Consider the following 26,443-nt stretch of genomic DNA (forward strand, 5'->3'; position numbering starts at 1 on the left):
ATGTATTTGAGACTTGATAATCTTGGGATTAAGAAAGGCATTTATCTGTTGAGCCTGTCGTTCATAAATGAAATATGAAGGTAGTCAGAGCCTCCTTTTCTTTAGGCACGGATCCCTATGAATGCATAAATACATGCATTGCTGTCTGCTATGGGTACTTAATCTGATTGCTGCAGTTAGTGTTGATTTTACACTGATGAAGCTTTCACTTTGTTGTCCTATCTTTACTTGGCTGGCACCCTGCCCTCACTATAGCAAATACTGACAGTACTTGTCAAGGACAACAGTGAGACCTTCTCTTCCCTTAAACAGCCTAAGGGAAACAAACAAACAAACAAAACAAAACACCACCAAGAATGAAACACAAAGCTCAAAAAAAGAACAGGATTTGTGCTAAATCCATTGTGGTGCATGGTGATGGTGTGTCTTGCAGAGCATCCTGGGAATTCCAGAGATTTGCAATTAGGAATGCAAACTTGACCTCAGACATCTCCTTACAAATCCTGACAGTGTTCATCACTGAAGCATCAGCAGGCGGACATAAACATACACCGCTATTGCCATCCTTATTAAACCAAGATTCATCTGCATATTTCAATTCTCCTAGCAAATACAAGTGGAGAAAACAGTATGTGGTATACATAATAATTACTGCAATGGGATTGGCATTAACAGTTTACTTCGTTACGGAGAGGCATACTGAGTTGATTCATGAGTTTTCATCTCTGTGCTACTTGAGTTATAGAGCACAAAGAAGTGGAGGGAAGTAGTGTCTTTCATTCCCTACCCTTTTATCCTTGCCCATGTTTTATCTGTGAAAGTTCCTCATATTTTCTAAATAAATTAGCTTCAAGTGTTCTTTTTTTCTTGCCAAATAGAAGTGACCTTTTAAATCCTGCTTTTTTACATACTTAGTTTGTAGATTCCATTAGATTTTATTATCAGTTTTTACTTGTAAGAAATAATAATAATTTCTGACTTTTTCCTTCTTTTCTTTTAGTACTGAACTTAATATTTCTTCGTGTGTTGTACTGTCAAAATGGATCTTTGGGAAATTAATTACTATTACAGGTGTAGCAGGTTAGAATAAATCCGATAAAAGTGCAAACTCTTTTTGCATTTCCCAGATCTATTCTAAGATTTAATGTATGCCCTACAGCCAAAACCTAACTTTATATGACTTTTTAAAATTGATCATGCAAATGAGAAAAAAACCTATTTAGTTATGCCCAGTGAGTTTTAATTGTTTACTACAGTCCCAAGGTAGGACTGAAAAAGTAAGCACATGATATAACATTCACTAGCCTATAAATATCTGCAGTGCGTGTCATAAGGAATAAAAAATAAAATAAAATAAAATCTCATCCATTCTTATTCTCTCTACTGTTTCTGTTTTCAGTATTTAGTGTCTTTTCTGTGGAAATGATAATTATTTCGCAGCTCAATTTTTTTTTTTCCTGTTTCCAAAAGGTCCTCATCCTCTTAACATTTCCCTTTTTGGTTTTATAACAATGAGTCATACCTTTTAGATCCCATTCCTTGAATTTGGCCGGTGATCAAAACCAAGACAAGTTGATGACATTAAAAAAAAAAAAAAAAGGATGTCATTCTTCCCCTTTAATTTTATTATTATTATTATTATTATTATTATTATTATTAGATGTGTATTTTAGATGTGTATTTAGATAATTAAGATGTGTATTTTAATTTTGCCAGTCTATAACATTGTCAGTAGAGTGTTTGAAACAGCACACCTCCAGATGCTGGAATACATGGATATTTTATTTTAATTATTCCACTGAAATGCTATGGGGTCAGATAATTCAGGTTAAAGTGTGTCTGATCTCGTGTCAGTTCTTCGGATGATCATCTTTCTCCTCTCTTTTTGTCTGTCTTGCCTCTTTCAAATGTAGGCTCCAGTGGATATGTTTACAAATAGCACGTAAGAGCACTGAAGATCCTTTCTGTTTCTATTTTAATGAAAGAAATTGAGGACAGGATTTTAAAGAATTTCCCCTTCTCCTTCTTATTTTGGTTCTTTCTAAACACTGATCGTTTGTTCTGTGTGTTGCAAGTTCAGTATTGTCGGAAATTGCTCTTTTTCATTGAATTTTCCTTAGAAAATTTTACTTTTTCCTTTTTATTAAAAACAAAGCAAAGTAATGGTAAGGGAAGGGAAGGGAGGAATTCTTTAATCCAAACTATGCTATGTGATGGGAAAACAACAACAAAGTATGTTAATGACTTGCTTGTAAGGATAAATGTGCATTGGAAAAGAAAAAAATGTGGGCAGGGGAATACATGTGTTCTGTGCAGATGAGGAATCCCTTGGTGTCTTTTCCCTGCTGTATGTTCCTACATCACCAATTAAACATGCAAACATATGAATGAATGAAACCATAGAAGGTTGCTCATTTTGGGGTGTGTGTCTTGGAAATCCACTCAACAGCACACTAGTTTTAGGATGGAAGGGTAGTGTTTTCAGTAAAACTGAGCACGATTTAAGTAAATGAAATCAATTTGAGCCAGCCCAAAATCTGCGTGTCAGATTTTAAATCCCTGAAGTTCTGCAAAACATCTCCACATCTTCTCTGGTTTAAAGGAAGTTCTCTGTAAAATAAGCAATCACACTGTAAGTTGCTACCTCTGAAGAAGAGGCAATTTTCTGTCCTTTGTCTATAATATGAAAAAAAAGTTAATATTCAGTTTATTTGGATGATGTAATGAATCGATTTTGCTTATCCTGAGTAAATTTTAAAGATTTTTGTTTTCCCTGACTTTGTTTCATACATGCAGCTCCATCTGCAGAAAACAATGATTTGAGACCACTAATAGTACTACACTAGTCTGTAGATATACTGTGTTTCAGAGCAAAATAGGTTCTTCAGACTCATATGCTGCATTCGTATCCTACATCTGAATTGCGGATATGCTGTAAGTTAACTTAGTCCTGTTCTTTTCTAGATAAGTTTGACTATTTTCTTTTTTTTCATGAAAAATAAGAAAATAGTGTTGACTTCAAATCTCTATTATGTGCTGTCAGCACAGGGTAACTAAAATCTGATCCTTGAAATGTGTTTAATAAATGCCATAAGGGCTAATTACCAAAACTAGAACAGCTCTCATAGATTCTTTCCTGTATCTATGTGACCCATATATGTAGATATAGGAAGATGGTGAAGTTGGAGATACTTACCTTTTGTACTTGATATGAAGTGGAGAGCCTCTCCATTAATGCTGCGGAAAGGCTTTGTCACTGATTGAGGCCCCTGTATAGAAAGAAGGCAGCTGGAAGGTTGATAGAGGGCTTTTGAAGTGCCATTTGAAATCCAACTGGCACATGACATTAAGTTTTTAGGGGGACCTAAGTAGTATTTGCTCCCACTGTTAATCATGCAGTGTGCAACCTTATGCTTTATTAAAGGCTAACTGTGGGTGTATATATATATATATATATATATATATATATATATATATATATAGTAAAATATATATATATATATAAATATATATATATATATAGTAAAATACCCTGTCCTTGTTTGTTTGTTTGATTTTTGCAGATAGCTTTTCTGCTTTTGCTTTGTAAAACGATGAATTCTAAATGGAACAGCTGTCTGTACAGGACGGTTTATTTGTCTTTTTTTTTTTTTTTTTTTTTTTAAGTTTTCAGATTTATTCATATAAAAACCTGTCTGCTGATGCCAAGCCAAACTGTCAGCACATTTACCTCTATTAAAATGTAGGTGTTCTGACAACAAAGCAAAGAAATGCTGAAAAAATGCCTTTTATCTAAGCATGGATAACAGGCTTTTTTTCCTTGCACTTGCATCAGTTCCTGAACAGCCTCCTCCCACAGTTCTGATGTACCTGTGGGCAGTTAGCCTCAGTTTCAGATCTACTAAATTTTGGTCTCATGGTGGTATTCAAGTGTAGAAACTGAGAACCGAATTGTCCAACAGTAGCAGGAGCTTATTTTAAAAGTTTTGTTATTAAAGTTTTGTAAATCTCAGGAATAAGAAAAAACTATCTTTGTGCCACATTATTCTAATGATCCAAAATGCTCTGCTTTAGCTAATTTTATATCTATTAAGTATGGTACAGTAAATGACTTCTAGCACAGAAGAGAAAAGTCTTTTGTTCACGTTACTCTTGTTCTTTTTGTACTCTAACTTTTCTTAACATAATATATTCATAGAAAAAAATAGAGATGGCTTTAAAATTTTTAAAATGAAGTACACCACAACAGTTTTTTAAAGTTGTACAGTTTTCTAAAGCTGAATGAAGAAGGAGAACTTGGGAAGTACAGTACAGTGAGGAGAATGTGCTCTGAGTTAAAACAGATCTGGAAAGCATTAATTCTTTGCTGCTTATATTAATATAGTGTAGAAACCAAGAGAAAAGAAAGAAACAACACAACTTTTGAGGCTTACTATTTCATAATTCTCTCTTCTGCTTTGAGTAGTTCTCTTTAGTTAAGGAGATCTAGCTCACAATATTGCCACAAATGGGCATCCAGAGAAAAACAGGAATGGGATATGCTTCTTTTGGGGTACCTTCTTTTCTAATGCAGTCTAGTCTTCATTTGTTTTCTCTTTGGTAAATCCCTGAAGTTATTATACTTTGTCAGTGTAGGATTTTTTTGCTTTCATCTTACCTTTCAATTTCAAATACTCGCTTGGAATTCCCTTGCATCCATTTCTTATACCCAAAATGTACACTGGCAAGGAATTTTAAATCCGCCATTCCGCAGAGTAAGGCAAAAAGCTGTGCTCTTGTCATTGTTCTGAATCTCCTGAATTTAGTGGGAAGACACTATCAGGGCAAAAGTAGATTGTTGTGATAACATCATGAGTTTCATTGTACGTGAATGCTAACTATATAAAATCATCACTTTTAATATTCCATGTTGTTGGTTTTACATGAAATAGCCACTGCCCTGAAATAAGAAAACATGCTGAAAGGATGGGAATTGGCAACAATTTAAAGCAAATGCTGCATTGGAAAAGATGCTTCTCACTTTTGTATCTTTTCTTGTTACAGTACTATTGAGTTGCCTCAAAATGATACAAATTGAGTATCTTAATATTGGAAGCATGCCCTCTGGCGTGTGGTTTTTGTGGTTTTTCCTTTTTTTTTTTTTTATGGTGGATTTTTCTTCCTCTCAGGTTTTTTTTTTTTTTTTTTTTTTTTTTTCCCTCTTTATTTGGGAGGAATACATAGTGGTATAATCAGGATGTGTTGTGCCGATTGTAAAAAAATCTGTGCAGTGCTTATTGAAAGTACCAGCTTTATTTCCAGTCAAGTGTAGAAATACGTAGAATCCCTTCAGCCTTCCCACTCAGGTAATTTTTCCATTGTTATTTCTTCCTCGTTCCTATCAAAGGGCCAAATTTTGCCTTCTCATATCTATGTGGCTTGTGCTTTGAATTTAAAAGAAGCACATATGTTTTTGGAGATGTTTCATCTACGGATAGTGAATGCTTTTGTGCAGGCTTTGCTTAGTGCTCCCTTAGATGGCTAACGTATGTGTTTTCTAGCTTGATTGAAGGAAGCAAAACTTTATTTGGCTCATTCATTTATTTATTTTAAGAAGACTCATTCACCATGAGATATTTTATGAATTAATCTGGAAGATCAGAGTCTCTGGACTGTCATAACTTGTTTTAGACAAGTCATTAAATTTCAAAGTGTTCTATTTATCATGTTAACAAAAAATCAGTCAATTTCTGTACTCCTTTCAGTTACAAATAGGTCAGAAGCTGCTTGATGCAAATTTTTGTCTATGGAACTTTCTATGATACTACTGTGATCTTTGCTAGAATTGCTTAATTTCACTAAAATGCAAATATGAATCTAAACTTTAAATATATATGTATTTGAATGCTTCAACATAATGATCCAGAACAATAAGCAAATAAAACAACCTATGATTTATCCATGCCTTGATTAATTTTAATCATAGCTATTTCTTAATTTAGACTTCTCCGATAATTAGGGTAAAATTTGCTTCTAATGAGAGCACAACTGCTTGCTTAGAATGGGATTATGATAATTATTAGAGTTGCAGAGAAATTTGTTCCATAAGCTCTTAGAGGGGTTAGTTATCTGACCAAAAGCAAGATCAGTATGGTTGGTGCTAATTAAAGCAAATAGACTAAGGAATAAAAAAGATTTAATTGTGAATTTATGAATATCATTAAAAGCTTACATGGCTAGTTTAACTTGTGTTATGCATTGTTGGGGGAAGAAAGAGCATCTGCATTCATAAGACAAACAGAAATGAGAAGTGACCTTCAATTTTGTAAAGCCTTTATAAGGAAATTGTTTTAATGGAATAAACGTGGCTAAGCCTCTGATATGGGCCTTTGGCAAACCACAAATGATGAGTAATTAGCTCTACTGTGTGGGGTTAATTAATAAGAGATAGCTTAAAAATAAGCAGAAAATATGTTTGTCCAATACACTACTAATGTAGATTACGATGATAATAAATTGCTGGTATTTTTTTATCTCTTTGTAGTGGTTTATAAACGTCAGCCATTTCTTGTCTTCAGCACCCTTATGACGTGAATATAGCTACTTCTCTTTTGCAGGTGACACAAATGCATGTTTATCACCAAAGAGCTGGTAGAAGTGAAGGCAATATGCTGAGGGCAAAGGCAGGCATGACCAAAGTGTAAGCATGAGCAAATATCTCTTCCAGGCAGAATTTATGTATAGGTAGATATGTCACTGTAAAGCTGTTGAGCCACAGTATTTCTTCTTCAGCCTCTGGGAAAAAGCAGATGGGAAGGTGCTGTTTTGAGAGATCTTGCACCATCCGGTCCTCCCTGTGAAATCCCATAGGCTGCTCTTGCTTCTTCAGAAATGACCCATAGCTTAATATCTTCTCCATTACCAAGAGGAGATGCAACAGCAGAGGGGCTACTTCAGCTGTCACTTTACTGGCTAGATGATTCCCCAGCATACAATTGAAAACCAAAATCTCATCCTTTCTCAGATTACCCTGTCAGGATGAGCGAAGTCAACAGCTTTGCTCATCCCTTCTGTCCTTTAAAGTGTCTGAATAAAAATCCTGAGAAATGGTGTACGCTACAGACTAACAGACAAGTTGGTTTTTTAGATGCACATTCTTACTTCCCTTGCAGTTCAGCTCAGGTTCAACCTCACAGTTTTCACCCAGTTGTTCCGTACAATATTGCTAGAAACTCCTTGATGAGCAGGAAAACTAGGCCTACATTTACCTTCTCTTTCCTCATTCTATATTTGAGCCCAATAATTAGTGGAAGCTATAAAGTTGATTTTTATAAAAGCAATGTATCTTATAACTGCCTCAGTAGATGTTACTGACAATTTTAATAACATATTCTCGTCTTGAATTTCTTATGTCTCTAATATTTGAATAATAAATAATGACTGTATTGATTAAGCAATAAAATGAAATAATCTTTCACTTGATATTTTATCCGTGTAATTATATGACCACTAGTGACATGCCAGTTTTCTGTTTCCACACAAGTGTGCTTTAATTGTCAGGATTCTCAAAGAAATGTGTTGAAGGACACAATTAAAGACAACGTGCACAGTTAAATGCAAAAAAATGTTTGCTTGGGATGAGATAATCTACAAGAAAGTCAGGTCTTCAGCTGGTACAAACCGAGGTAGCTTCAGTGACTTTGTCTCTTGCTAACATTGTTGAAAAATCTGGGCTATAAAAAGGATTTTGAAGTTCTGTTTGCAGCCAAGCAGACCCTAATGAAATGCTGACATGCGTGAGATGGATTGATTGTCTGTTTTCTATCTACCCATCACAATTGAATCAGTGGTATAAATAAGTTACTCAGCATACAGTGTAAAAGAGATTATCTAATATACAGTAAGGGGAAAAAAAACTAAAAGGGAAGAAAAGATGAACAATGCAATAAGCTCTGTTACCACATAGGCTGGTGTAACTCCATTATTCTGCCTGCATTTACACTGCTGTTGTTCAGATCAGCATTCACCTCTTGTCTTAGAAATTGAATTTATCTCCCTCAGCTTTTGTTTTTGCTCACATCCCAAGTTACATGCTTCTATGCCACTTTTTTCTTTTAATAATTTGTTTTGTAATAATTCTTTGGAGGCATACCAACTGAAACAAGGAAGAGAGAATACAAAACTCGTAATTGAAGCATATTTTCCCCTTCACTTTAGAGATTTCCATGAGATTTGTATTACCACAAAATGTAATGCAGCCTAATTTCAATAACAATCCCTGTTTAATGAGAAAACTGGGGATTCTTCTTTGAAACAAGATTTCAGGAGCATTTTCACCTGTTATTTGTACTCTTTTGCTCTCACATTGTGGCACTTTTTGCTGAAGAGCGGAGACAAGTTGAATATTTTTTTGGAGAGTGATCTTTACTTGCTTATTGACTTTATGAAACATTGTTGTCCTTAGTGCTTGCATTTGAAGTGAATCAAAAATTAGAGGAATAGTAATTATTTCAGGTACTACACAGCAATGCAGCTCTGGGAAACTCTGCCATGAATGGGGAAGAGGGACAATTCTTTTTGTGTGTTTTGTGTGTGTTTTATTTTTAATGAAATATTTATAATTAATTACCTTTTAAAAACTGTCTTTAATTAGATGTTTGCCTAACTACTGTGAACACGGAGGAAAATGTTCTCAGTCCTGGACCACCTTTTACTGCGACTGTAATGACACGAGTTATATGGGGGCAACCTGTCATAACTGTAAGTAAACCCACGTGTTCAATGTTTTCTACTACGGCTGGTATCTCAAAGTGAGTGTAAGTCAGAGAGGAGTTTTATGAAAGATAATCATATATCATAGGATGCTATATGCTGTGACATAGCTATGCCAGGTCAAGAATTGGTCTAGGAGTACCCACAGAAATCCACTTGTACATATGTTTATTTATGGACAAATATTTTGGAGAAAACAAAACCTAATTATTTTAACTGTTTTCCACATTCTTTCCTACTTTGTACATTGATTTGGAAAGGCTTGCATTCATTTATATTATATATGCATCACTGGCATGTTGGTCATTAGATTTTCTCACTGGTGACGTATGAGGGGAAATGGTCTCAAATTGCTCCAGGGAAGGTGTTTAGATTGGATATCAAGAAAAACTTTACAGAAAGGGTTGTTAAGCATTGGGATAGGCATCCAAGGGAGGTGGTTGAGTCACCATCCCTGAATGTGTTTAAAAACCCTTTGGATGTGGTGCTTAGGGACATTATTTAGCAGAATCTTGTTAGATTTAGGGTAGTGTGGTTAAGTTGTGGTTGAATTTGATGATCTTGAGGGCTTTTTCCAGCCTGAGCAATTATGTGACTATGTTTCATTGAATTTAGCTAGGCTAAGATGGGTGATGTTAATCTCTTCTTGGGATTTTAAGTTAATTTTGGCACCAGTAATGAATATCTGATATAAAAATTATTCGCTTTTTGTTAGTCTGTCTTCTGCTGTTATTCTGCACCAAATGTGTAGGCCAGTAGAGGGTATATGTGCCATCTTTCTTATATGTTATCTTGAAGCTCAGATTCCAAGCATTCTGGTGAGTGATTTAGATTGCTGCTATTAGGAAGGATACAGGATCTGAAATGCTGGAAGTACATGAAGCATGCAGCTACTGAAATCCACGGCAGTGAGTATTAAGGTGATTGAAAAACTTCAAGAAATGTACCAAATGCAGCACATTGGTAATTCTAATAAAAAATATAGAAAGGAGAAAATGGAATAACGTCAGTTCATAAAGCTAACTAGAAGAAAAAACAACAACAACAACAAAACAAAAAGCCAAAATGAATGCAAAACTGGAGAAAAAGGGGTGTGTAACAGTTCTAAGAATACAGCTGTCTCCAGGTGTTTGCTGAACACTCAGGAGGCAGACTGGGTAAGACTGATAAGAGATTAATTTTCTGTTAAGATAAAAAGTAGAGGAGGAGATATTCAGTGGTATGAAGCTGACAATATTGGCAACTGTACTCTAATTCAGGAGATCCTAATTATTTGCTAATTAATAATGACATCATTTATGGTGTGGAGTCTGTAGTAAATGGAAGAGGTAGTTGAGAGGTCTATTTATAGATTTGCCTTCCAAACTGAGAGCACCTGACCACTACATTTTAAGTACAAAGGAAGCTAAGCAGTACAAAAATCATCTGGATTATACCAAGTCAGATTGAAGGATGTGAAGAAAAATGAGTTTATAGTTTGGAAAAGAGGAATTACTGTTTGCCCAATGTTTCTGTTGTTCCAAAAAGCATGTGAGCTCACTGTGGCTTGTGTCTGAAGGAGGAGATCATATTTATTGCTCAGGGCTGGTTCTTGGCTAGTTTTCCATACAAACATTCATATAGAGTTAGTAAAGCCTTTTCTATGAACTCATGTATGTGCTGTCCCTCAGCTCTAAAGGCACATAGAGACCTGCAGTTATTTAAGGTTTACTGATGTAAAAACTGCTCTGAAAAGTTTCTTGAGAAGATCTATGTTAAGACTTTACAGCAGATCAAGCTGTGCACACGTGATATACAGCTATTCAGCTGCTGAGCTTATTTACAACCATATTAACAACTAATTTGATTCCAGCTGGATTGTGGAGCCAGCGGTCCTGTAAGCCAAGCAACACTGATAAACAGCAACATTAAACCAGAGGAATGCATTCATCTGCTTGAGATGTCTGATGAAATCATTTCAAAGCCAGTGGGCAAATGTTGGCTGCTGATAAGACACCTACAGAACAAGAGACGTTATCGCTTTCAGCTGATAGTGGTTGACATACAGGAGTAGCTTGTAGCAGGGTGAATGCAAGTCCCAGATCTGATCGCAGTACTATACCAGAATATCCTCACTATATAGGCAACTCCTCCAATCATGTAATTCAGTGTAGTTCTATCAAAAGCAAGCATCTAATTTCTCAAGTTTTGAAACATTATCTCAACAGGTTTTGATTTTTACTACAATATGAAAGCTAACAGGCCTGAAATTAAACTAGAAATATTTTATTTATTTACTTATTTGTACAAAACTGCCCTTCAGACATAAGTTTGCACAGAAACAGTGGAAAGATTTAAATGACAATCTGCTGCAAATCAAAATTAGTGTGAGTAGTATCATTGTCAGCTGTATTTCCTCTCTTCTAGAGTTGCATCAGTGTGATTTTTTTTTTTTTTTTTTACCTTTCACTGGTATGAGAAGGCAAGCCTGTAAGAAGTTTGTCTTGGTTTCAGGAAGAACTGTATCATGCATATTTACAAATCAGAATTAAATGATTTATGTTTTATCAGCTCTGACTGGGGGATCTTACCATTTAAGAAGGGATATCTGAAGATACATTGACCCTGACTGTATGCCTTCATTTGTAAAATTGTGAGTGATATATTTCATGTTCAATAATTAAGCAATCTCAGTGGTTTCTTCCAAGAATTCATGGGACGCACTGGATCCCACTGTGAGGAACAGCTGATAGTATAGATTATCCCTGCTCCAAAGAGTTTTTCCTTTATATTTTGAGGGCAGAAAACATCCTGATGCATAGGATGGAGTATCAGAAAGTCTTCATCAGCATCACGTGCAGTGATTTTAGTCTACCAGGTACATAATTATTATGATGCTTCCTTGTAGGCAAAAAATAATAAGGTATATTAAAAAGAGGAAGAAATGGAATGCTCACAGACATCAAGGAGTTATGTGGGAGAAAGCAATAATGTACTTGTTTGAAAAATATAAGGTTGTGGTCTTGACATTTTTGACAGGGCAAATGCCAAAGTCATGACAGGTAGACTGGTTGGTAATATGCTGTGAAAAGCAAGGATAAATAGTTTGCCTTTGACACAACAGAAGGAAAGTAGACAGTGGCAGGACAGAACAATAAGTTGATAGAAGACACAACTGGGACAATGTTTGCATGAGCACGCCAGATAAATGGGACAAGATTGTGTCTTCCATGACTCGAATTGGGTATAGCTGAAATTCAAGTTGTGTGGATGAAGAGCAGAAGCACACATTTCAAAATAAATATAAAAAACTAGGTGACCTGCGCATATAATCCTTCCAGATATTGTCTTTCCAGCAGCAATTCATGTGCTTCAAACCTCAGGCATCCTCCTGCTCATTCAAAATCCCTTCTGATTCTGATAGATCTATCAGAATCAATTACAGAAGATATGGCAATCTACCTTATCCAGATGAGGGGCCACCAACAAAAGGGTGTAGGGTCATGTACGTTTAAATAGATATTCCACATCAGACAGGTTTCACCTTGAAGTCTCATTTAGTCCTGCTTCTCCTCTTCTCTTGTCTGAACTTAGCTGTCTATACAAATAACAAATCCTTTAGTGTTTTTTGGATTTCTGTGACATATAGGAGGAAAGTGAAGGCGGGTTGTTTGCTTGTGTAGCTTGTTGCCCGATGCATAAGCCCATTTCTCTTAGTAACCACTAATTCTCCTTCACACATTTCCACGTGGAATATTTACTAACACCTTCCAAGTCTTCCTGTCACCCCAGTAGAGGAAGAGGATTTGAACTTACCTTTCATCCTTCCAGCTTCCAATGGAATTCATGTCTCCTTGCCAGGTTGACACAGCACAGGTTAGCAATGATGTGGACATGCGGTACAGTGGGAAATAAGGAACTTGTGCTGACTATCCCCAGATACTCATTTCACTGCCTAGTTTAAGGAGATAAGTCAGGGAATAAACCCATGTGACATGCTCATCTATGAGTTTCACTGTGCTTTGATTTCTCTTCCTCTATTGGGAATAACATCCAATCTGCAGGTATACTGGAAGGTGCATAATCCATATGTTATAAAGAAATGATATGGTTTATTTCTCTTGAAACTACTGTTTGCTTTCTGCTTCTTGAGCTGATCCAGACTTAAGACAGTGCTTTGAGCATGCAGTCTTTGTTTCAAGCCTGTAAAATGCCTGGTTTTGATTTCTGGTTAATCTTTTAAATGTGCTTCACCCAGCTTGTATTTACATAGGTTAGGAGTTTAGCTGGGTCAAAAGCTTAATTAAATATGCTTTCCCAGTTGTTCTGTGTGGTGTGTAGCCTACTGATCTGTCAGCTGCTGCACTTCACTGCTACATGTGTGAAACATGGCAGAGTATATGGTAATGTAATCTTTGTTTTCTGTTTTTCTGTTTTAGATAGAAACACTGATTCTAGTGAACAGTGTAGGAAAAAGGTCTGGGCAGGGTTCAGCTCATTTAGTTTTCACTCTCAGGTGAACATCTTTGTGACATCTAATCTAAGTTAGTGATCTCACCTCTGCAACAGAGTGAGCTATTTTGTGAAGTTAATTGCATTGTATGACAGGGTGTCCATGGCCGGAACCACCTCTGCAATGTGCCAGTTTGTCTATTGGCTCCAGTTGCAGGCTGTCCTACCTTAGGCAAACAGTAGGCACTGGATCTGAGTTATAGGTGTATATATACTGAGAGAAAAGAACAGAGAGAGGAATTGTAGGTGTATAGATAATGTTTTAATTGAAAGGTCACAGTTTAAAACCTGAACAGTCATCTCTTTCATGCTGTTAAATCTGCTTGTAATTACCATGTGACAGAGAAAGCAATAGACCACTCTAAAATAGCCCTGAGATACAGACTGTTATCATTTTATTGCAAGGTAATGATTGGTAATTTCCTCTTTCTGTGACTTATGTTACTCCTTTTCAAAGCCTCATTTTCCCCTTCTGTATTTCTGTTATTTTTATGTATGACAGTTTTCAAGATGACCTTTAGTCTTTTTTTATTCCAAAGAATACTGAACATTGATATAAAGGATGATGAGAAATATAGAATAATGGTTTTATTCTTCATGTTCTGGGGATGACAACATGTCCCAAAGCTTTGCAAGGTGATAATTAACAAAATATAATTTAATTCTAGATGTTTGCTTTGGTGTGTGATCTATCTTGCACATACAGGCATGTGTCTTACTGGCCTAGGTAATTGCTGGAGGAAAGATCCATCTAATAATGGAAATGTCATAAAGTCGCTGAACATGACAAACTTAACATGACTTCAGGCTTTGAAAATGTATTTTTTAATACTAATATACTTACTGAATATGTAATTTTCATCTGAAGAACTTAATATAACTTCAGCCAGATCCTTAGAAGCCCTGGAATTGCATCTTAAAGAGCCAGCCATGGATTTCATAATTCTCCTGTGTTTCAAAGCAGGGAGATGTTTATGCAGTTCACTGGCTTGGCAGTCAAAGTTCAGAGAGCTTCAATCTGCCAGATGTCTAATGGTGAATCTGGTCATGTAATTTATATGTCCTGAGGAGCCAATTCTCCTGTCTGTCCTGTTGGATATTCTGATATATTTTTCCATGTGCATTTAAAAACATTTCTATTCTTTAACTTAAAAAAAAAAAAAAAAAAAAAAAAAAAAAGTTTAATATTCATATCACAGGCTTTGGTACAGTACTTGATATTCCTGCATATTTTTGTTCACATCATGGTTCTGACATATGAATTTTCATTGTTTATTTTGTAATAAGATACTGTCTTATTATTGTTCTCCCCTCAGTTTGTGTGAGTTGTACGTCTGTGTTTCTCAGTAGTGTTTGTTTAAAAAAACAAAATTTTCTCTTGCCTGACTTTTTCTTGTATATAATGTAGAAACTTTGGGCTGTGTCTGCAGATCAGAATATGTGGGAGACTGAGTCAGTACCATTTGAAGGCTGCCTTTGTCAGGCACAGCTATGACTCTACGAATGCCAGTACTTTAAGAGTAAGGCTGAAATGCTATGCTTGGTGTCCTGCAAGTTGTCAATTTTTACCTGCCCTCCAGCATTACTCTTAACAACGTAGATCTCCCTGACTGCACTCTCAGCGCAGCAAGACATGCAGGTCACCCTGCATCAGCTACAGGCTGTGGAGGGCAAGGGTCTGACACAGCTGCCTTCAAGCCTCAGTAGGGAAGCAACAGAGGATGGGCTTACCTGGCCTTTCCCTATCCAAGGCCAGGGACAGCCATCATTTGAATTGTAGGAAATGTTGTAATCCCATATTGAATGGAAGGTTCCCTTCCCAACATCCATTTAGGTGACACTGTGGTAGAAGTCTTTTTAAAGCTATCATTATTTATTAGGTGAGTAAATACACATTTTTAAAAGGTAAAATAAACCATCTGTCATCTGTGTACATTAGAGTGGGGACTGTATTAGTCTGTCAATAGCAGGGCTGTCAAAATCCAGTTTTGGAGAGTATAAATTTCATTTTCTGGCATTTAACAAGGCAATTGTAGTATAGGGGTAACAATAACAACCATTCCCAGAATTCATAGCTTGTGTAAATCCCTCTGCTGTAGAAAAGAGAATAGAAGAAATCTACGATTGCACACCGCTTAGTTGATTTGTTATTTAGAAAAATCTGTGACTGAATTCTCATTATTCTGAGCCTGCAAGAGCGAATTTGTCAGGCTGGAGGTGTATAAGTAGAGGGTGAAATAGCCATCTCCAATCTGTCTCCCAGGAGTTCTGAGAATTTTGTTGTGAACACTCAATTCAGTTTGTGGTGAGTATTTGTGCTTATCAGCTTATCCAAGATCAGGTCATGGATGGTTGCATATGCAAAGAGGATCCCCAGATCTTTCTGGACTTTCTGGTCTTATCAGAATATTTTTTTTGCACCTGAGGCTGCATTGTAATAATGGTTATTATTCTAAGAGTTATTTTTACTTTTTGCATTGAAGGTTCAAAGTATTATGAAGTAAATAAATGAGTCTCAAATGATCCACCAGCATGTATTCTGCCTACAGTATTCCATGATTGTGCAATTGTTAGATGTGGTAAAAGCAACATGCATCTCTGCAGTATTCTATCTGGGGACTGAATGATGTTAGCTTATGCCAATGACATCAAGAAATAATGTTCTTTAGGCATATTTAACTTATTATAGCACCATAAAATGTAATCTCCCTTTGAGTAATTGAAAATTATCAGCTGCTTTTATTAGATTATGAGAATTCTATCTAGAAATAGCAATATCACTTCCCATTTTGGTAGTCATAACTAGTGCAACCCAAAGTTAAGATAAAAAAGAATTGGTTGTGATTTGCAGTTTACAGTTTTGGTTTTATCTTTATTGGTAACATACATGTGGGTGAAGGAGAAAGAATAATCTTGCCCAGTCTCCCAAGGTAAAACTGAAGTCCAAATGTAGCTTCAACCTTTGTAATGGGTCCAGCGCCCAGGGAGTGGGTCTAATGGGTGAATAATAGGTTAATTCTTTCACTGAAGAGACTTCAAACATGTTGCTCCCTAAGGGTCATTTGCCGAAGATCAATTAGTTGCACCAGAAACAGACTTATCTCTTGCCAGGATAGAGTCAGGAATGGAAAATGAGGTGAAAGTGGTCTGGAAGAGAGGTTTTGTAAATTAGGAACACAGGGCAGAGGAAATAGTGTTGTTAAGTACTAAGGAATTATATTAAAGAGTTACATGCAAGGAGTTCAGTAATGAAACAGCAAATGTGTGCTTAGTGACTAACTTGACGGCAGACAAACTGTTAAGGGCAAAAAGAGATTGGGATCCCGTGTCAATACAGTAACAGGTTGTCAGAACAGAACTGGATAGAAACATCTTTTATTGGAAACAATTGAGAAGCTTGACCTTGCAAACATTTGTGCTCAGATAGCACAAGTGTCTCCTGTTAGTGCAGCACAGTGGGAATACAATCTCTTCTAGTTTAAGGACAATAATTAGAACAGCTGGATTAACAGGTTTCAAATACTTTAAAGTGAATGCTGACAAAATTGCTTGCACTTAAAACCATTCAAGCTCTCACAGCATATTGAATTAAGCCTGGAGTTTCAACTGCAGAGCTGAGCTAAGAAGGATATGACTTTTCGGGGGGCAGAGAGTTCATGAGTGTGCTGACCATAAAGGCACTTGATGCAGGAGTTAGAAAATGAGTTCTTTAGATAATTTTACTCAAAAATTTGAAGTTGATTGTTAAATAGGCATTCAAATACTTTTTGGCTTTGAAATCTTGAATCATTAATCTATGTCTTGGACGTTGATTAATCAAAGCATGTTTAGAGTTTTGCTAGCAGCCTTCCATAGGGAGGCTACATATGTAGTGTATGTAGAGTCTTGGAGAAAAAATTACGGGATGCATACATCTCAGTATCAGACCGTATTTTTTATTTTTGATCTCATGAATCTTCATATCTCTGGAGATATAAGAAACCATCTAGAGTTGAGTGTTGTTGCTCTGGCTGAAAAAAAAATATGTTTTTTCTTTATAAATGCTGAACAAAATTTCATATACCATTTCTTAAACACTCGGGAAGATGAAAAGTGAGAATGAAAGGAAAAGATAGCTATTATGATTGGTGAACATCAAAATTAATACTTGGATGAAATGAGGAGTTGTTGGACTGAAAAGCTAGCGTCATTTGGGATACTTAAGACTGCAATCTATCTCTGAAAATATGGATGTGGAGGTGGATCATTTTGAACTCTGTCAATACTGTGTGTATCTGCACAGGATCAGCACAGCTTGTACTGGCAAGTAGACAAGAGCACATATAGCACTTAGGGAAGCAGCTCTTGATATGAAGGATGAGGCTTTCAGGCTGCATTAGTTTAAGTAGCCAGATCTGTGAGGATTTTAGATTTCTCTGTAAAATACAGCAGTAGCCCTTAAAAATTTCCATAGAGTACTGTCCTATGTGAGCTGCAAAAATGTGACTAAGTAAAACACATTTCTAATCTCCAAATTCTCGTAGTAAATTCGCTTCTAATATTAAATACTCCTACCTGCCATATCTGACTGTATTATTCAAACCATACATGCAGAGGGACAGCACAAGTTAGTGTGTGTTGCTGACAGCTCTTTCCAGCGACCACTAGAATAATGCAACTCCTTGAAGCAGGCAATTTCACATCCACTGCCTGCAGAAACTCTGTGGTAGGGATTGCAGTGCTGTTGCTCCATGGTCACACACCTTGCTTCTAAAAGTGCCTGAAGATATGCAGCAGGGGCTGAAAATCACAAATTACAATTTTCTGTGGTTGGAGCTCAGTGTAGCAAATATCTTTGGGAAGTTGTCTTTTTGTCTTCAGTGGTTGATACCAATCAAAAGTGGTCAAAAAAAAAAAAAAAAAAAATGTGGGACAGTTAGAAAAAGAACACTGATCTTGTTTCTTTGAGACAAATGGCATCTTATTGGTTTCATTTTTGAGAAAGGATTTCAAGAAGTGCACAATTAAACATTTTAATGAGTAAATGAGTTCTCAATGAGCATTCATTTTTTTTAGTCCCATTTTGGTAAACATTTTGAAGTTTGTAAACAAACTTGAAAGCGTGAACGTGAACGCTATTAAAAATGCTTCAGAAAAAAAGGAATAGCTTTTAATTTAAAATTTAAAATAATGCTTGAAAATTGTTGCCAAGTTCTACTCAGAATGAACTGAGATAAAATGCTCTCCTTTATTAAAAAAGGTGGAATTACTGTACATGTTGTTTGACATCAAAATGTACGCATTCTTTCAATACTTCCATAATTACAATTGTTGCTTGCTTTTTAAAAGTTAGGCCCTGTAATGTGCATAAATGAGTGGTGACTCTTTAATGACAACTACAGTAATGATTTCCTGTTCCCAAGATAACAAATATCTTCATCACATCAAAGAACTTTGGCACAAAGTGAAACATAAATCTGAAGGCAATTCTCTAAACTAAGGCTCTGGGATCTTAATAGTCACAGTTGACTGTCTGGTTTTCACTTTTGTGTGACATTTCTGATTGCAAGACGTGACAAATGACTACGAAGAGATCTTGTATTTCATTGAACCATAAGATGGCTTCATGTTGTTGTCAATGGAGTAATAAGGCTTTTTCAGCAAATGGAATTCTGTAACTTTATTCTCAAGCAATCAACTCAGCCTGCAAAAATGATGAGGAGAACATGGAATGGATGGTGCACATGAAATGTCTGAGAGGGGATCTGCCAATGACTGAAAATATCATTCAAATATCATTTTCTCCTATATAGCATAAAATAGGAAGGGGAAAAAAAGACCTGAAAGCAATGGCCCATCTGGTTTAGAAGTGTAGTACCAATTGCCTAAGATACAAAACTTGAGATGTGCAGCCACAGAATGATCTGTACAATAAAACAATTATTCTTTAACTCATGATATTAGAATATGTTTTATGTGCCAGAACTTGAGGTTTTTAGCTTTTTCAAACTTCTACTGCTGTTCCCTAATATCTGCTGTTAGAATACTCATTTAACCAAAGGAAAAACATAGCAGAATAATTTTCTTCTGACAAACATAACAAGCTTCACAGAAGCTTGCACATCCTTCCTTACTTATGCCCCTTGAGCACCTCTAGTCTGAATTCTTGTTCTATTCAGCCTTTTCTCCCTACTCTCCCCAAAAAAGAAGATGCAGTGACAAAGAGGCTATCTAAAGTGAATAGATCATCTCTGTTTGTGTCTGTCCATATTATTAATGGTTGAATCTTCACATCTTTCCTTACTAATTAAAAAAAAAAAAAGAAAGAAAACATGTAGGCTCCAGCCAACATGACAGTCAAAAACCAGGAAAACATGAAGGAATAAAAAGTTCATGATGAAGAATGAGTTTCTACCTGTGACAGTTCACTGACAGCATATTCTTTTTATGTATCTGCTCCTTGCACTATCCTTTATCTTCAAAAATACTCACCAAACAATTCAGGGGAGGCAGTTGGCATGGTTCCTAATGAAACAAGATAAAGTATTCTGTAATGATGATGACAGCAAATTCACTAAATGTACTGCAGCTTGTGAACTCTGCAAATTGATCAAAGCAAGATTCCTCGATTGCTTACTTAATTGACTGTTACACTTTCTCTCCTGACCCTCTGTAGCCCGGTTGCTTTTCTCAGCACTTTGGCAACTTATGGATTCCCTGTTTCCTCCTCTAGTTATGAATACTGGAAGAAATGAAGGCCCAGCTGGATGTGGCCCTCGGCAGCCTGGTTTGGTGGTTAGTGACCCTGCACATAGCAGGGGGGTTGAAATTAGATGATCATTGTGGTCCTTTTCAATCCAGGCCATTCTATGATTCCTTGCATCTGCCTAATGACCTTGAAGAAGGAGCTGTCTTAATTAACTTCTTGATAGAATGGATATTAATTGAAGAACTATCCTACCAGATGCTGAGTACCCTAAGCATTTTTGTAACTCTGGGAAGTGTAGTACTGTGCTTATTTAGCACTCCTGCCTGCAAAAGATTTTTTGTTGGAAATGTACAGGACAAAAACGTATTTCAGCCAGTGGTACAACTCATTGTTTTGGAGAGACTGTTACTTCATAGTGATGTGATCCCTTAGAATTGCAGTGGATGTAGTCTACCTTGATTTCAGCAAGGCATTTGATACTGCCCCCCATGACATCCTTATAACAAAGCTGAGGAAGTGTGGGATAGATGAGTGGACAGTGAGGTGGGTTGAGAACTGGCTGACTGGCAGAGCACAGAGGGTCGTTGGTGGTGGTGCAGAGTCTGGTTGGAGGCCTGTAACGAGCAGTGTTCCTCAGGGGTCTGTGCTGGGTCTGGTCTTCTTCAACATCTTCATCAATGACCTTGATGAGGGGATAATGGCCACCCTCAGCAAGTTTGCCGATGATACGAAGTTGGGAGGATTGGCTGACACACCTGAAGGCTGTGTTGCCATTCAGCAAGACCTGGATAGGCTGGAGAGCTGGGCAGAAAAAAACTGGATGAGGTTTAATAAAAGCAAGTGTAGAGTCTTGCATCTGGGGAGGAATAATTCCATGCACCAGTACAGGTTGGGGGATGACCTGCTGGAGGGGAGCTCTGCGGAAAGGGACCTGGGTGTCCTGGTGGACGACAGGTTGGCCATGAGCCAGCAGTGTGCCCTTGTGGCCAAAAAGGCCAATGGCTTACTGGGGTGCATTAAAAAGAGCGTGGCCAGCAGGTCAAAGGAGGTGATCCTCCCCCTCTACTCTGCCCTGGTAAGACCTCATCTGCAGTACTGCGTCCAGTTCTGGGCTCCCCAGTACAAAAAAGACAGGGATCTCTTGGAAAGAGTCCAGCGGACGGCCACGAAGATGGTGAAGGGCCTGGAGCATCTCCCCTATGAGGAAATGCTGAGTGAACTGGGTCTGTTCAGCCTTGAGAAAAGGAGACTGAGAGGGGACCTGATCCAGGTCTATAAATATCTAAGGTGTGGGGGGCAGAATGGCGAGGCCGGACTCTTTTCAGTGGTGAGTGGAGACAGGACAAGGGGAAATGGCCAGAAACTGCAGCATAGGAAGTTCCGCACAAACATGCTCAAGAACTTCTTTACAGTGAGGTGACGGAGCACTGGAACAGGCTGCCCAGGGAGGTGGTGGAGTCTCCTTCTCTGGAGATGTTCAAGACCTGCCTGGATGCCTACCTGTGCGACCTACTGTAGGGAACCTGCTTTGGCAGGGGGATTGGACTCGATGATCTCAGGAGGTCCCTTCCAACCCCTACAATTCTGTGATTCTGTGAATTGTGGTTATGTTTTGTTGGCAGAAGCAAAGAAATTTCCAAATTTTGTTAAAATCTTAGTGATGATTGTCTATTGTAGAGATTTCTTCATGCTGAGAAAAATGAGTCAGTAGTCAAACTAGTCTGCTTCAGGTTGGCCATTCAAGTCTTTCTGAAACTTGCTTCATTGGGGAAACTTCCTCTAGGGAAACTGGTGGAAAGAGGGATGCCAGTTTTTGTGCATGCAAAACATTGGGAATGAGGAATTATTCCTGCCTTGTGCAGAGCGATTGCTGCCTTCTACAGAAGAGGCTTAGATGGCATTTAAAAAGCGGTGAAGATATGCTCTGCCTATGCTCAGTCTGCAAATCTTCTGATCCTTCCAGATGAAAGATACCGGGAATTTTGCAGTAGTATTTACGACCTCAACTCAGCAAACATTATGTATATCAATTTTAAGTGTAGTGCTCTGATTCCTGAAGAATTGAAGGGGCTTGCGAAAAAATTTACAAGTGTCTTACAAATGGCCTATTCATAAGTTCCCCTGGGTATGTTCCAGTCTGTGTAACTCATGTATTTGCTGTATGATGATGTGTGAATGTGCAAATAGTGGTTAAAATGCGCTCATAAAATTAAGGGGTAAAGAAAAAGATAGTTTTGACCTTGTAGCAACCAAAAATGATGTCCAAATATATTGCTGTGTGTTTTGCTAATGGTAGCTCTCAGAAGCTTACCTAGAGAGCATTTGCTTACATTTCTGTTACTGTCAACCAAGTAACTGTCTCAAAGAAAGAAGGAAGGTTCTGATCCATGTGTTAAGTCAGTCTGATTTTTATTTGTTAACAGATAGCTGAAAAATTGTAAGCTTGTTTTTACTAATGATGTGGGTTCTCATAGGCAATATCCTCCAGAAGAAAAATATTGATAAGCAGAAAGGAAGAGCTGGTTGTGTAAAAACAGGACTAAAGCATAAAAATGTCTCCCTGGATGGAGGACATACCTGAGCTCAAGCTTTTCTGCTAGACAAAATAGCTTATTTTCATTTGGAGTAGTAGAAGTGACAGGAAAGCTGAGAACTAAAATTGTCTTTTATCTTGACAAGACTTAAGTACTTGTCCAAGTAATAAATAATGTATATGCATGTGTTTGTATATTTGCATCTGAAATATCATTATGTGGATGTGTGTGTATATCACTCCCCTATTGAATGGGAACACCTTTGAACATTCTTATTTCCTTAGGTTTTCACATACTTTAGAATAAGAACAACATTCATACTTAAAGCAGTGCCTACTCAAGTTCATGAAGGCAGTTACCTTCATGCCTGAATTTGAGCACAAACTCAGGACCAAACGCAGTAAATTTTCACATGCTAGGCAGCAGTGAATCAAAAGGTTTTATTCCAGCAGTGTTTCAAGAAATGCTGTTATCTATAAAAGGTTTTCCCTCTGTTTATGTGAAAAATTTTCTGTATCTCTTTTTAAGCCATCTATGAACAATCATGTGAGGCTTACCGGCACCAAGGGAAGACGTCAGATTTCTTCTACATTGACTCTGATGGAAGTGGACCACTTGGACCGCTTCGGGTTTTTTGCAATATAACAGGTAAGATGTTTAACATGTAATGTTAAAGACTTAACTCTGCAGTTGGTGCTTTATGCGGGCTCTAATGTTATTGTCACGTCTGTCATTGTGCTTATGAAGAAGATGCCAGAACCATTATTCCTTCAGTAGTGGAAAAAAACAGAGAATTGGTAGTAACTGAGGTTTGGTTCTGGAGTGTTTCCTTAAATAGGATCCAAGCAAAATTGATTTCTAAAACTTAAGCTTAAAGGGTTCACTTCCTCCTGTTATTACTAAATGATATTAACAATGGTATTTGCACCTTGTAAAGGGCACAGCATAATATCATAACTTTTAGTGAGATGTCTGTGGTTTTTACTAAAGATCTGGAGACTTAGAATTCAAGCTTTCTTCAGAAACTGAGTAGGTCTTTTGCTTTAGTAAAACACTACATGTGGAATTCAAATCAAATCCTGCAGAAATAAATCCATTACATGGAATCTGGACCATTCACTTTCCAGACTAGCATACAGCTTCCACTAAAAGCAGAGGGTCTACTTGTGCCAGTCTTGAAATAGAACTGTGCCTTTGTAAATGGGGAGATAGAGAGAAGCACAACAATAAACAGGTTTTGTTTAAATAAAAAGGAAATTGTTATTTCTCATCGTAGCCTGAGATCATTGTCGAGACATGGCAGAAAAAGAGCTGCCTGTGGTCTCTCCAGATATTTAGCTGGCACTACATGTATCAGAACAGGAGGTTCACAGACACACAAAGCGGATCTTTGTTCACAATTAGAGAATGAAAGTCCTTGCCTTATAAACTGGTGATGATTTTAAGATCCTTTTACTGAGCTGGCTGTTGATTTTTCCAGTCTAGCCCTAACAGGAATTCTTTCCCTCACGTGAGTGTGCTGCTTTTGGTGTTTAACGGTGTCACCGAGTTAACTAGATCAATCTATGCCCATGACAGGAGGACAGTAGGCCCCTGCCACCCCCCCTAGCCCCACAAAATTTGGGAAGGAAGGAAAGAAAAACAGCAGCAACGATCTATGGAGGAAAACTTATTTTACTAACTATGATATCGGAATGTAAGATAATACAATGTAATACAATCTAATTGAAATTGAGACTAGTAAATCAAATAAGATAGGAGAGAGAGCCTGAGACTGAGTCAAACCTGAAAAGCTTGGAACGGCTTGGAGGAAAGCACCCTCCAGCACCCACTGCAAGGCAGTAAGAGACTGCCCCATCCAGAAGGGCCAGATCCCATGACTTCTGTAATATATAGGGTTAGGTACCTGGAGTTGGAGCATTAACACTTCAATTCCCAGTGCACTACATGATGCGGAATACTGAAGACCAAGAAATATAAAACCGTGACAAAGAGAATGCCTTCGTCTTTGTGTATAGATGAGGAGGAATGATGCTGTCAGGAGGAGGGTCACCAAAGTAAGAGAGAAAGTGCAGAGCATGTGCTTGGAAGGGTGACCTATTCGTTAAGACACCTCAAACTTATAGGTCTGTAGTTTTAAAATAAATGAAATCAAATGAAAATCCCTGTCAGGCAAAGTCTCCCTACCAGTAACTGGTGCCTGCTTTGTATATAGGGTTGTCTTGCAAAGGCATGAGGAAGTACTGTAATATAAGCTATATTGTGGATTGCGAAATATCATAGAGCCTTGTTTCTGCAATATAGTGGAAATTTCCTGCACTTCTTCCTATATGACTTTCTGTGTTTCCTGTGGCCAGGCGAGAGTGGAAGTATATCTTATTATCTAAATTGCTAATTCTGCATGAGTATAGTTTGCTAAATATATCAATCCAGAAAACAAAGCACTCAGAATATTCATTTTTCCTTAATCTCCTTGTACTTAGAGTGTCTCAAATTAAATTTTTATTTTGATTTAATTGAGCAATCATTATGTTCATTAAATGCACGCTAGTTAATTATTAAATATGTTTTTCATTCAAGTGTAACATATATTTAACAAGATTTGTTGTCTTTGCTGTCATTGGATTTCGTAAGCATTGGAACTGTTTCACCTCTCTGTCTGAATATCCTTCCTTGATCTCTAGTGTGCGAAATGTGCTCATTTTTATTATTTATCAGATAAATATCTGTGATCAAAACATTGTCAGTCCTTTTTATGTCTACTTAAAAATGCAGAATTTTTGACAAACTCCTTGCAGAAAGCACCTGTTTTCTTCAAATAAATTTTATTTGGCAGAAATCCAGAGGGCCTGATTTTCTCTCTCTAATGAACTTGCTGACATTCTTATTTTATTTTGGTTACAAGAAAATTGAAGGTGGGGAAAACTGACAGAACCTGCTAGCCTGGAAAATTTTATTCTACGTATTTCTCCTTTTCCCCTAGATATCTCATTTAAAATAGGGGAAGGTTATTTGTCTTTGATACTTCTGTTATTCCTAGTGCATAAAAGAGGACCAAGGCACAGAAAAAGAATTACTATTTTTTTAATTATCTGGACAGCTTGTGGTACAATTGGATTATGTTTTTGTATCATCAAAATATATGAGGGCTTCTCCAAAAGTAATGTCTTCTATTTTATTCTGTTGGCCCACAATGTCAGAGGCAAGTATTAGTGGTATAGCAATGTGATTTCCATCAATATTCTATTACATGTTGTTGCTGTGTAACAGATGGCAGCACAGGGCAGTCTGACATGTAAGTGCATATAAAGCAAACAGGTGGAATGGAATTCCTCCAAAAATGGCGAGGATTGATATTCATTGATGTTTGGTGAATGTTTATGGAGACCAAGCAGTGGGTATGAGCATGGTGAGGTGATGGGTGGTGAATTTCAGCAGTGGTGACAGTGAGTTACCTCCACTGTTGCAGGTTTTTATGAGTGTGGCATACAGGATCTTGTTGTTGTTGTTGAAAATGCATAGCTAATGCTGGTGATTCTGTTGCAAAACAGAGTTTTGTAGCTGAGAATTTGTGCTATCAAATGGTGTTATTATGCTCTTTGTAGCTGTTGTCATTTTCATGGAAATAAATAGGAGTCGTTACTTTTGGTGTAACCTATGTCGTTTGGGCACCTTAATCACAAAAACTTTATTTTCCTGGGAACTTCTGCAGATAATAATTAAATGTGTACAGTAATAGAGTAAGTACAGGACAGTGGAAAAAAATAACTTTTATCTTTACCCTCAAAGACATAGATTCAGAATTTTGCTATTACTTTCAGATAATACTCCTGTATAGTTTTCTGAAAGTATAGATATTCAAGGAAAGTGAATAAACTCATTTCAATCTTGTTATATTAAGGAAGAAATAAAGGAGAGGACCACATTACCATTCGGTGACATACTGCAGATACTATGCATGGAAAAATACAGATAGTCA

The 26,443-nt window shown here is 37.1% G+C and overlaps 1 protein-coding gene across 3 annotated transcripts in view; it reads left to right on the forward strand.

Moving 5' to 3' along the window:
- CNTNAP5 (contactin associated protein family member 5) overlaps positions 1-26,443 on the forward strand; it is a 263,158-nt gene that overhangs the window by 147,183 nt on the left and 89,532 nt on the right. For all 3 annotated transcript variants that reach the window (XM_048953699.1, XM_048953700.1, XM_048953701.1), the window contains 2 exons: positions 8,633-8,739; positions 22,993-23,112. In XM_048953699.1, the coding sequence (XP_048809656.1) occupies positions 8,633-8,739; positions 22,993-23,112 (227 nt within the window). The remainder of the gene's footprint in view (positions 1-8,632; positions 8,740-22,992; positions 23,113-26,443) is intronic.

This window comes from Lagopus muta, chromosome 8 (assembly GCF_023343835.1).
Source record: "Lagopus muta isolate bLagMut1 chromosome 8, bLagMut1 primary, whole genome shotgun sequence".
Taxonomy (NCBI): Eukaryota; Metazoa; Chordata; class Aves; order Galliformes; family Phasianidae; genus Lagopus; species Lagopus muta.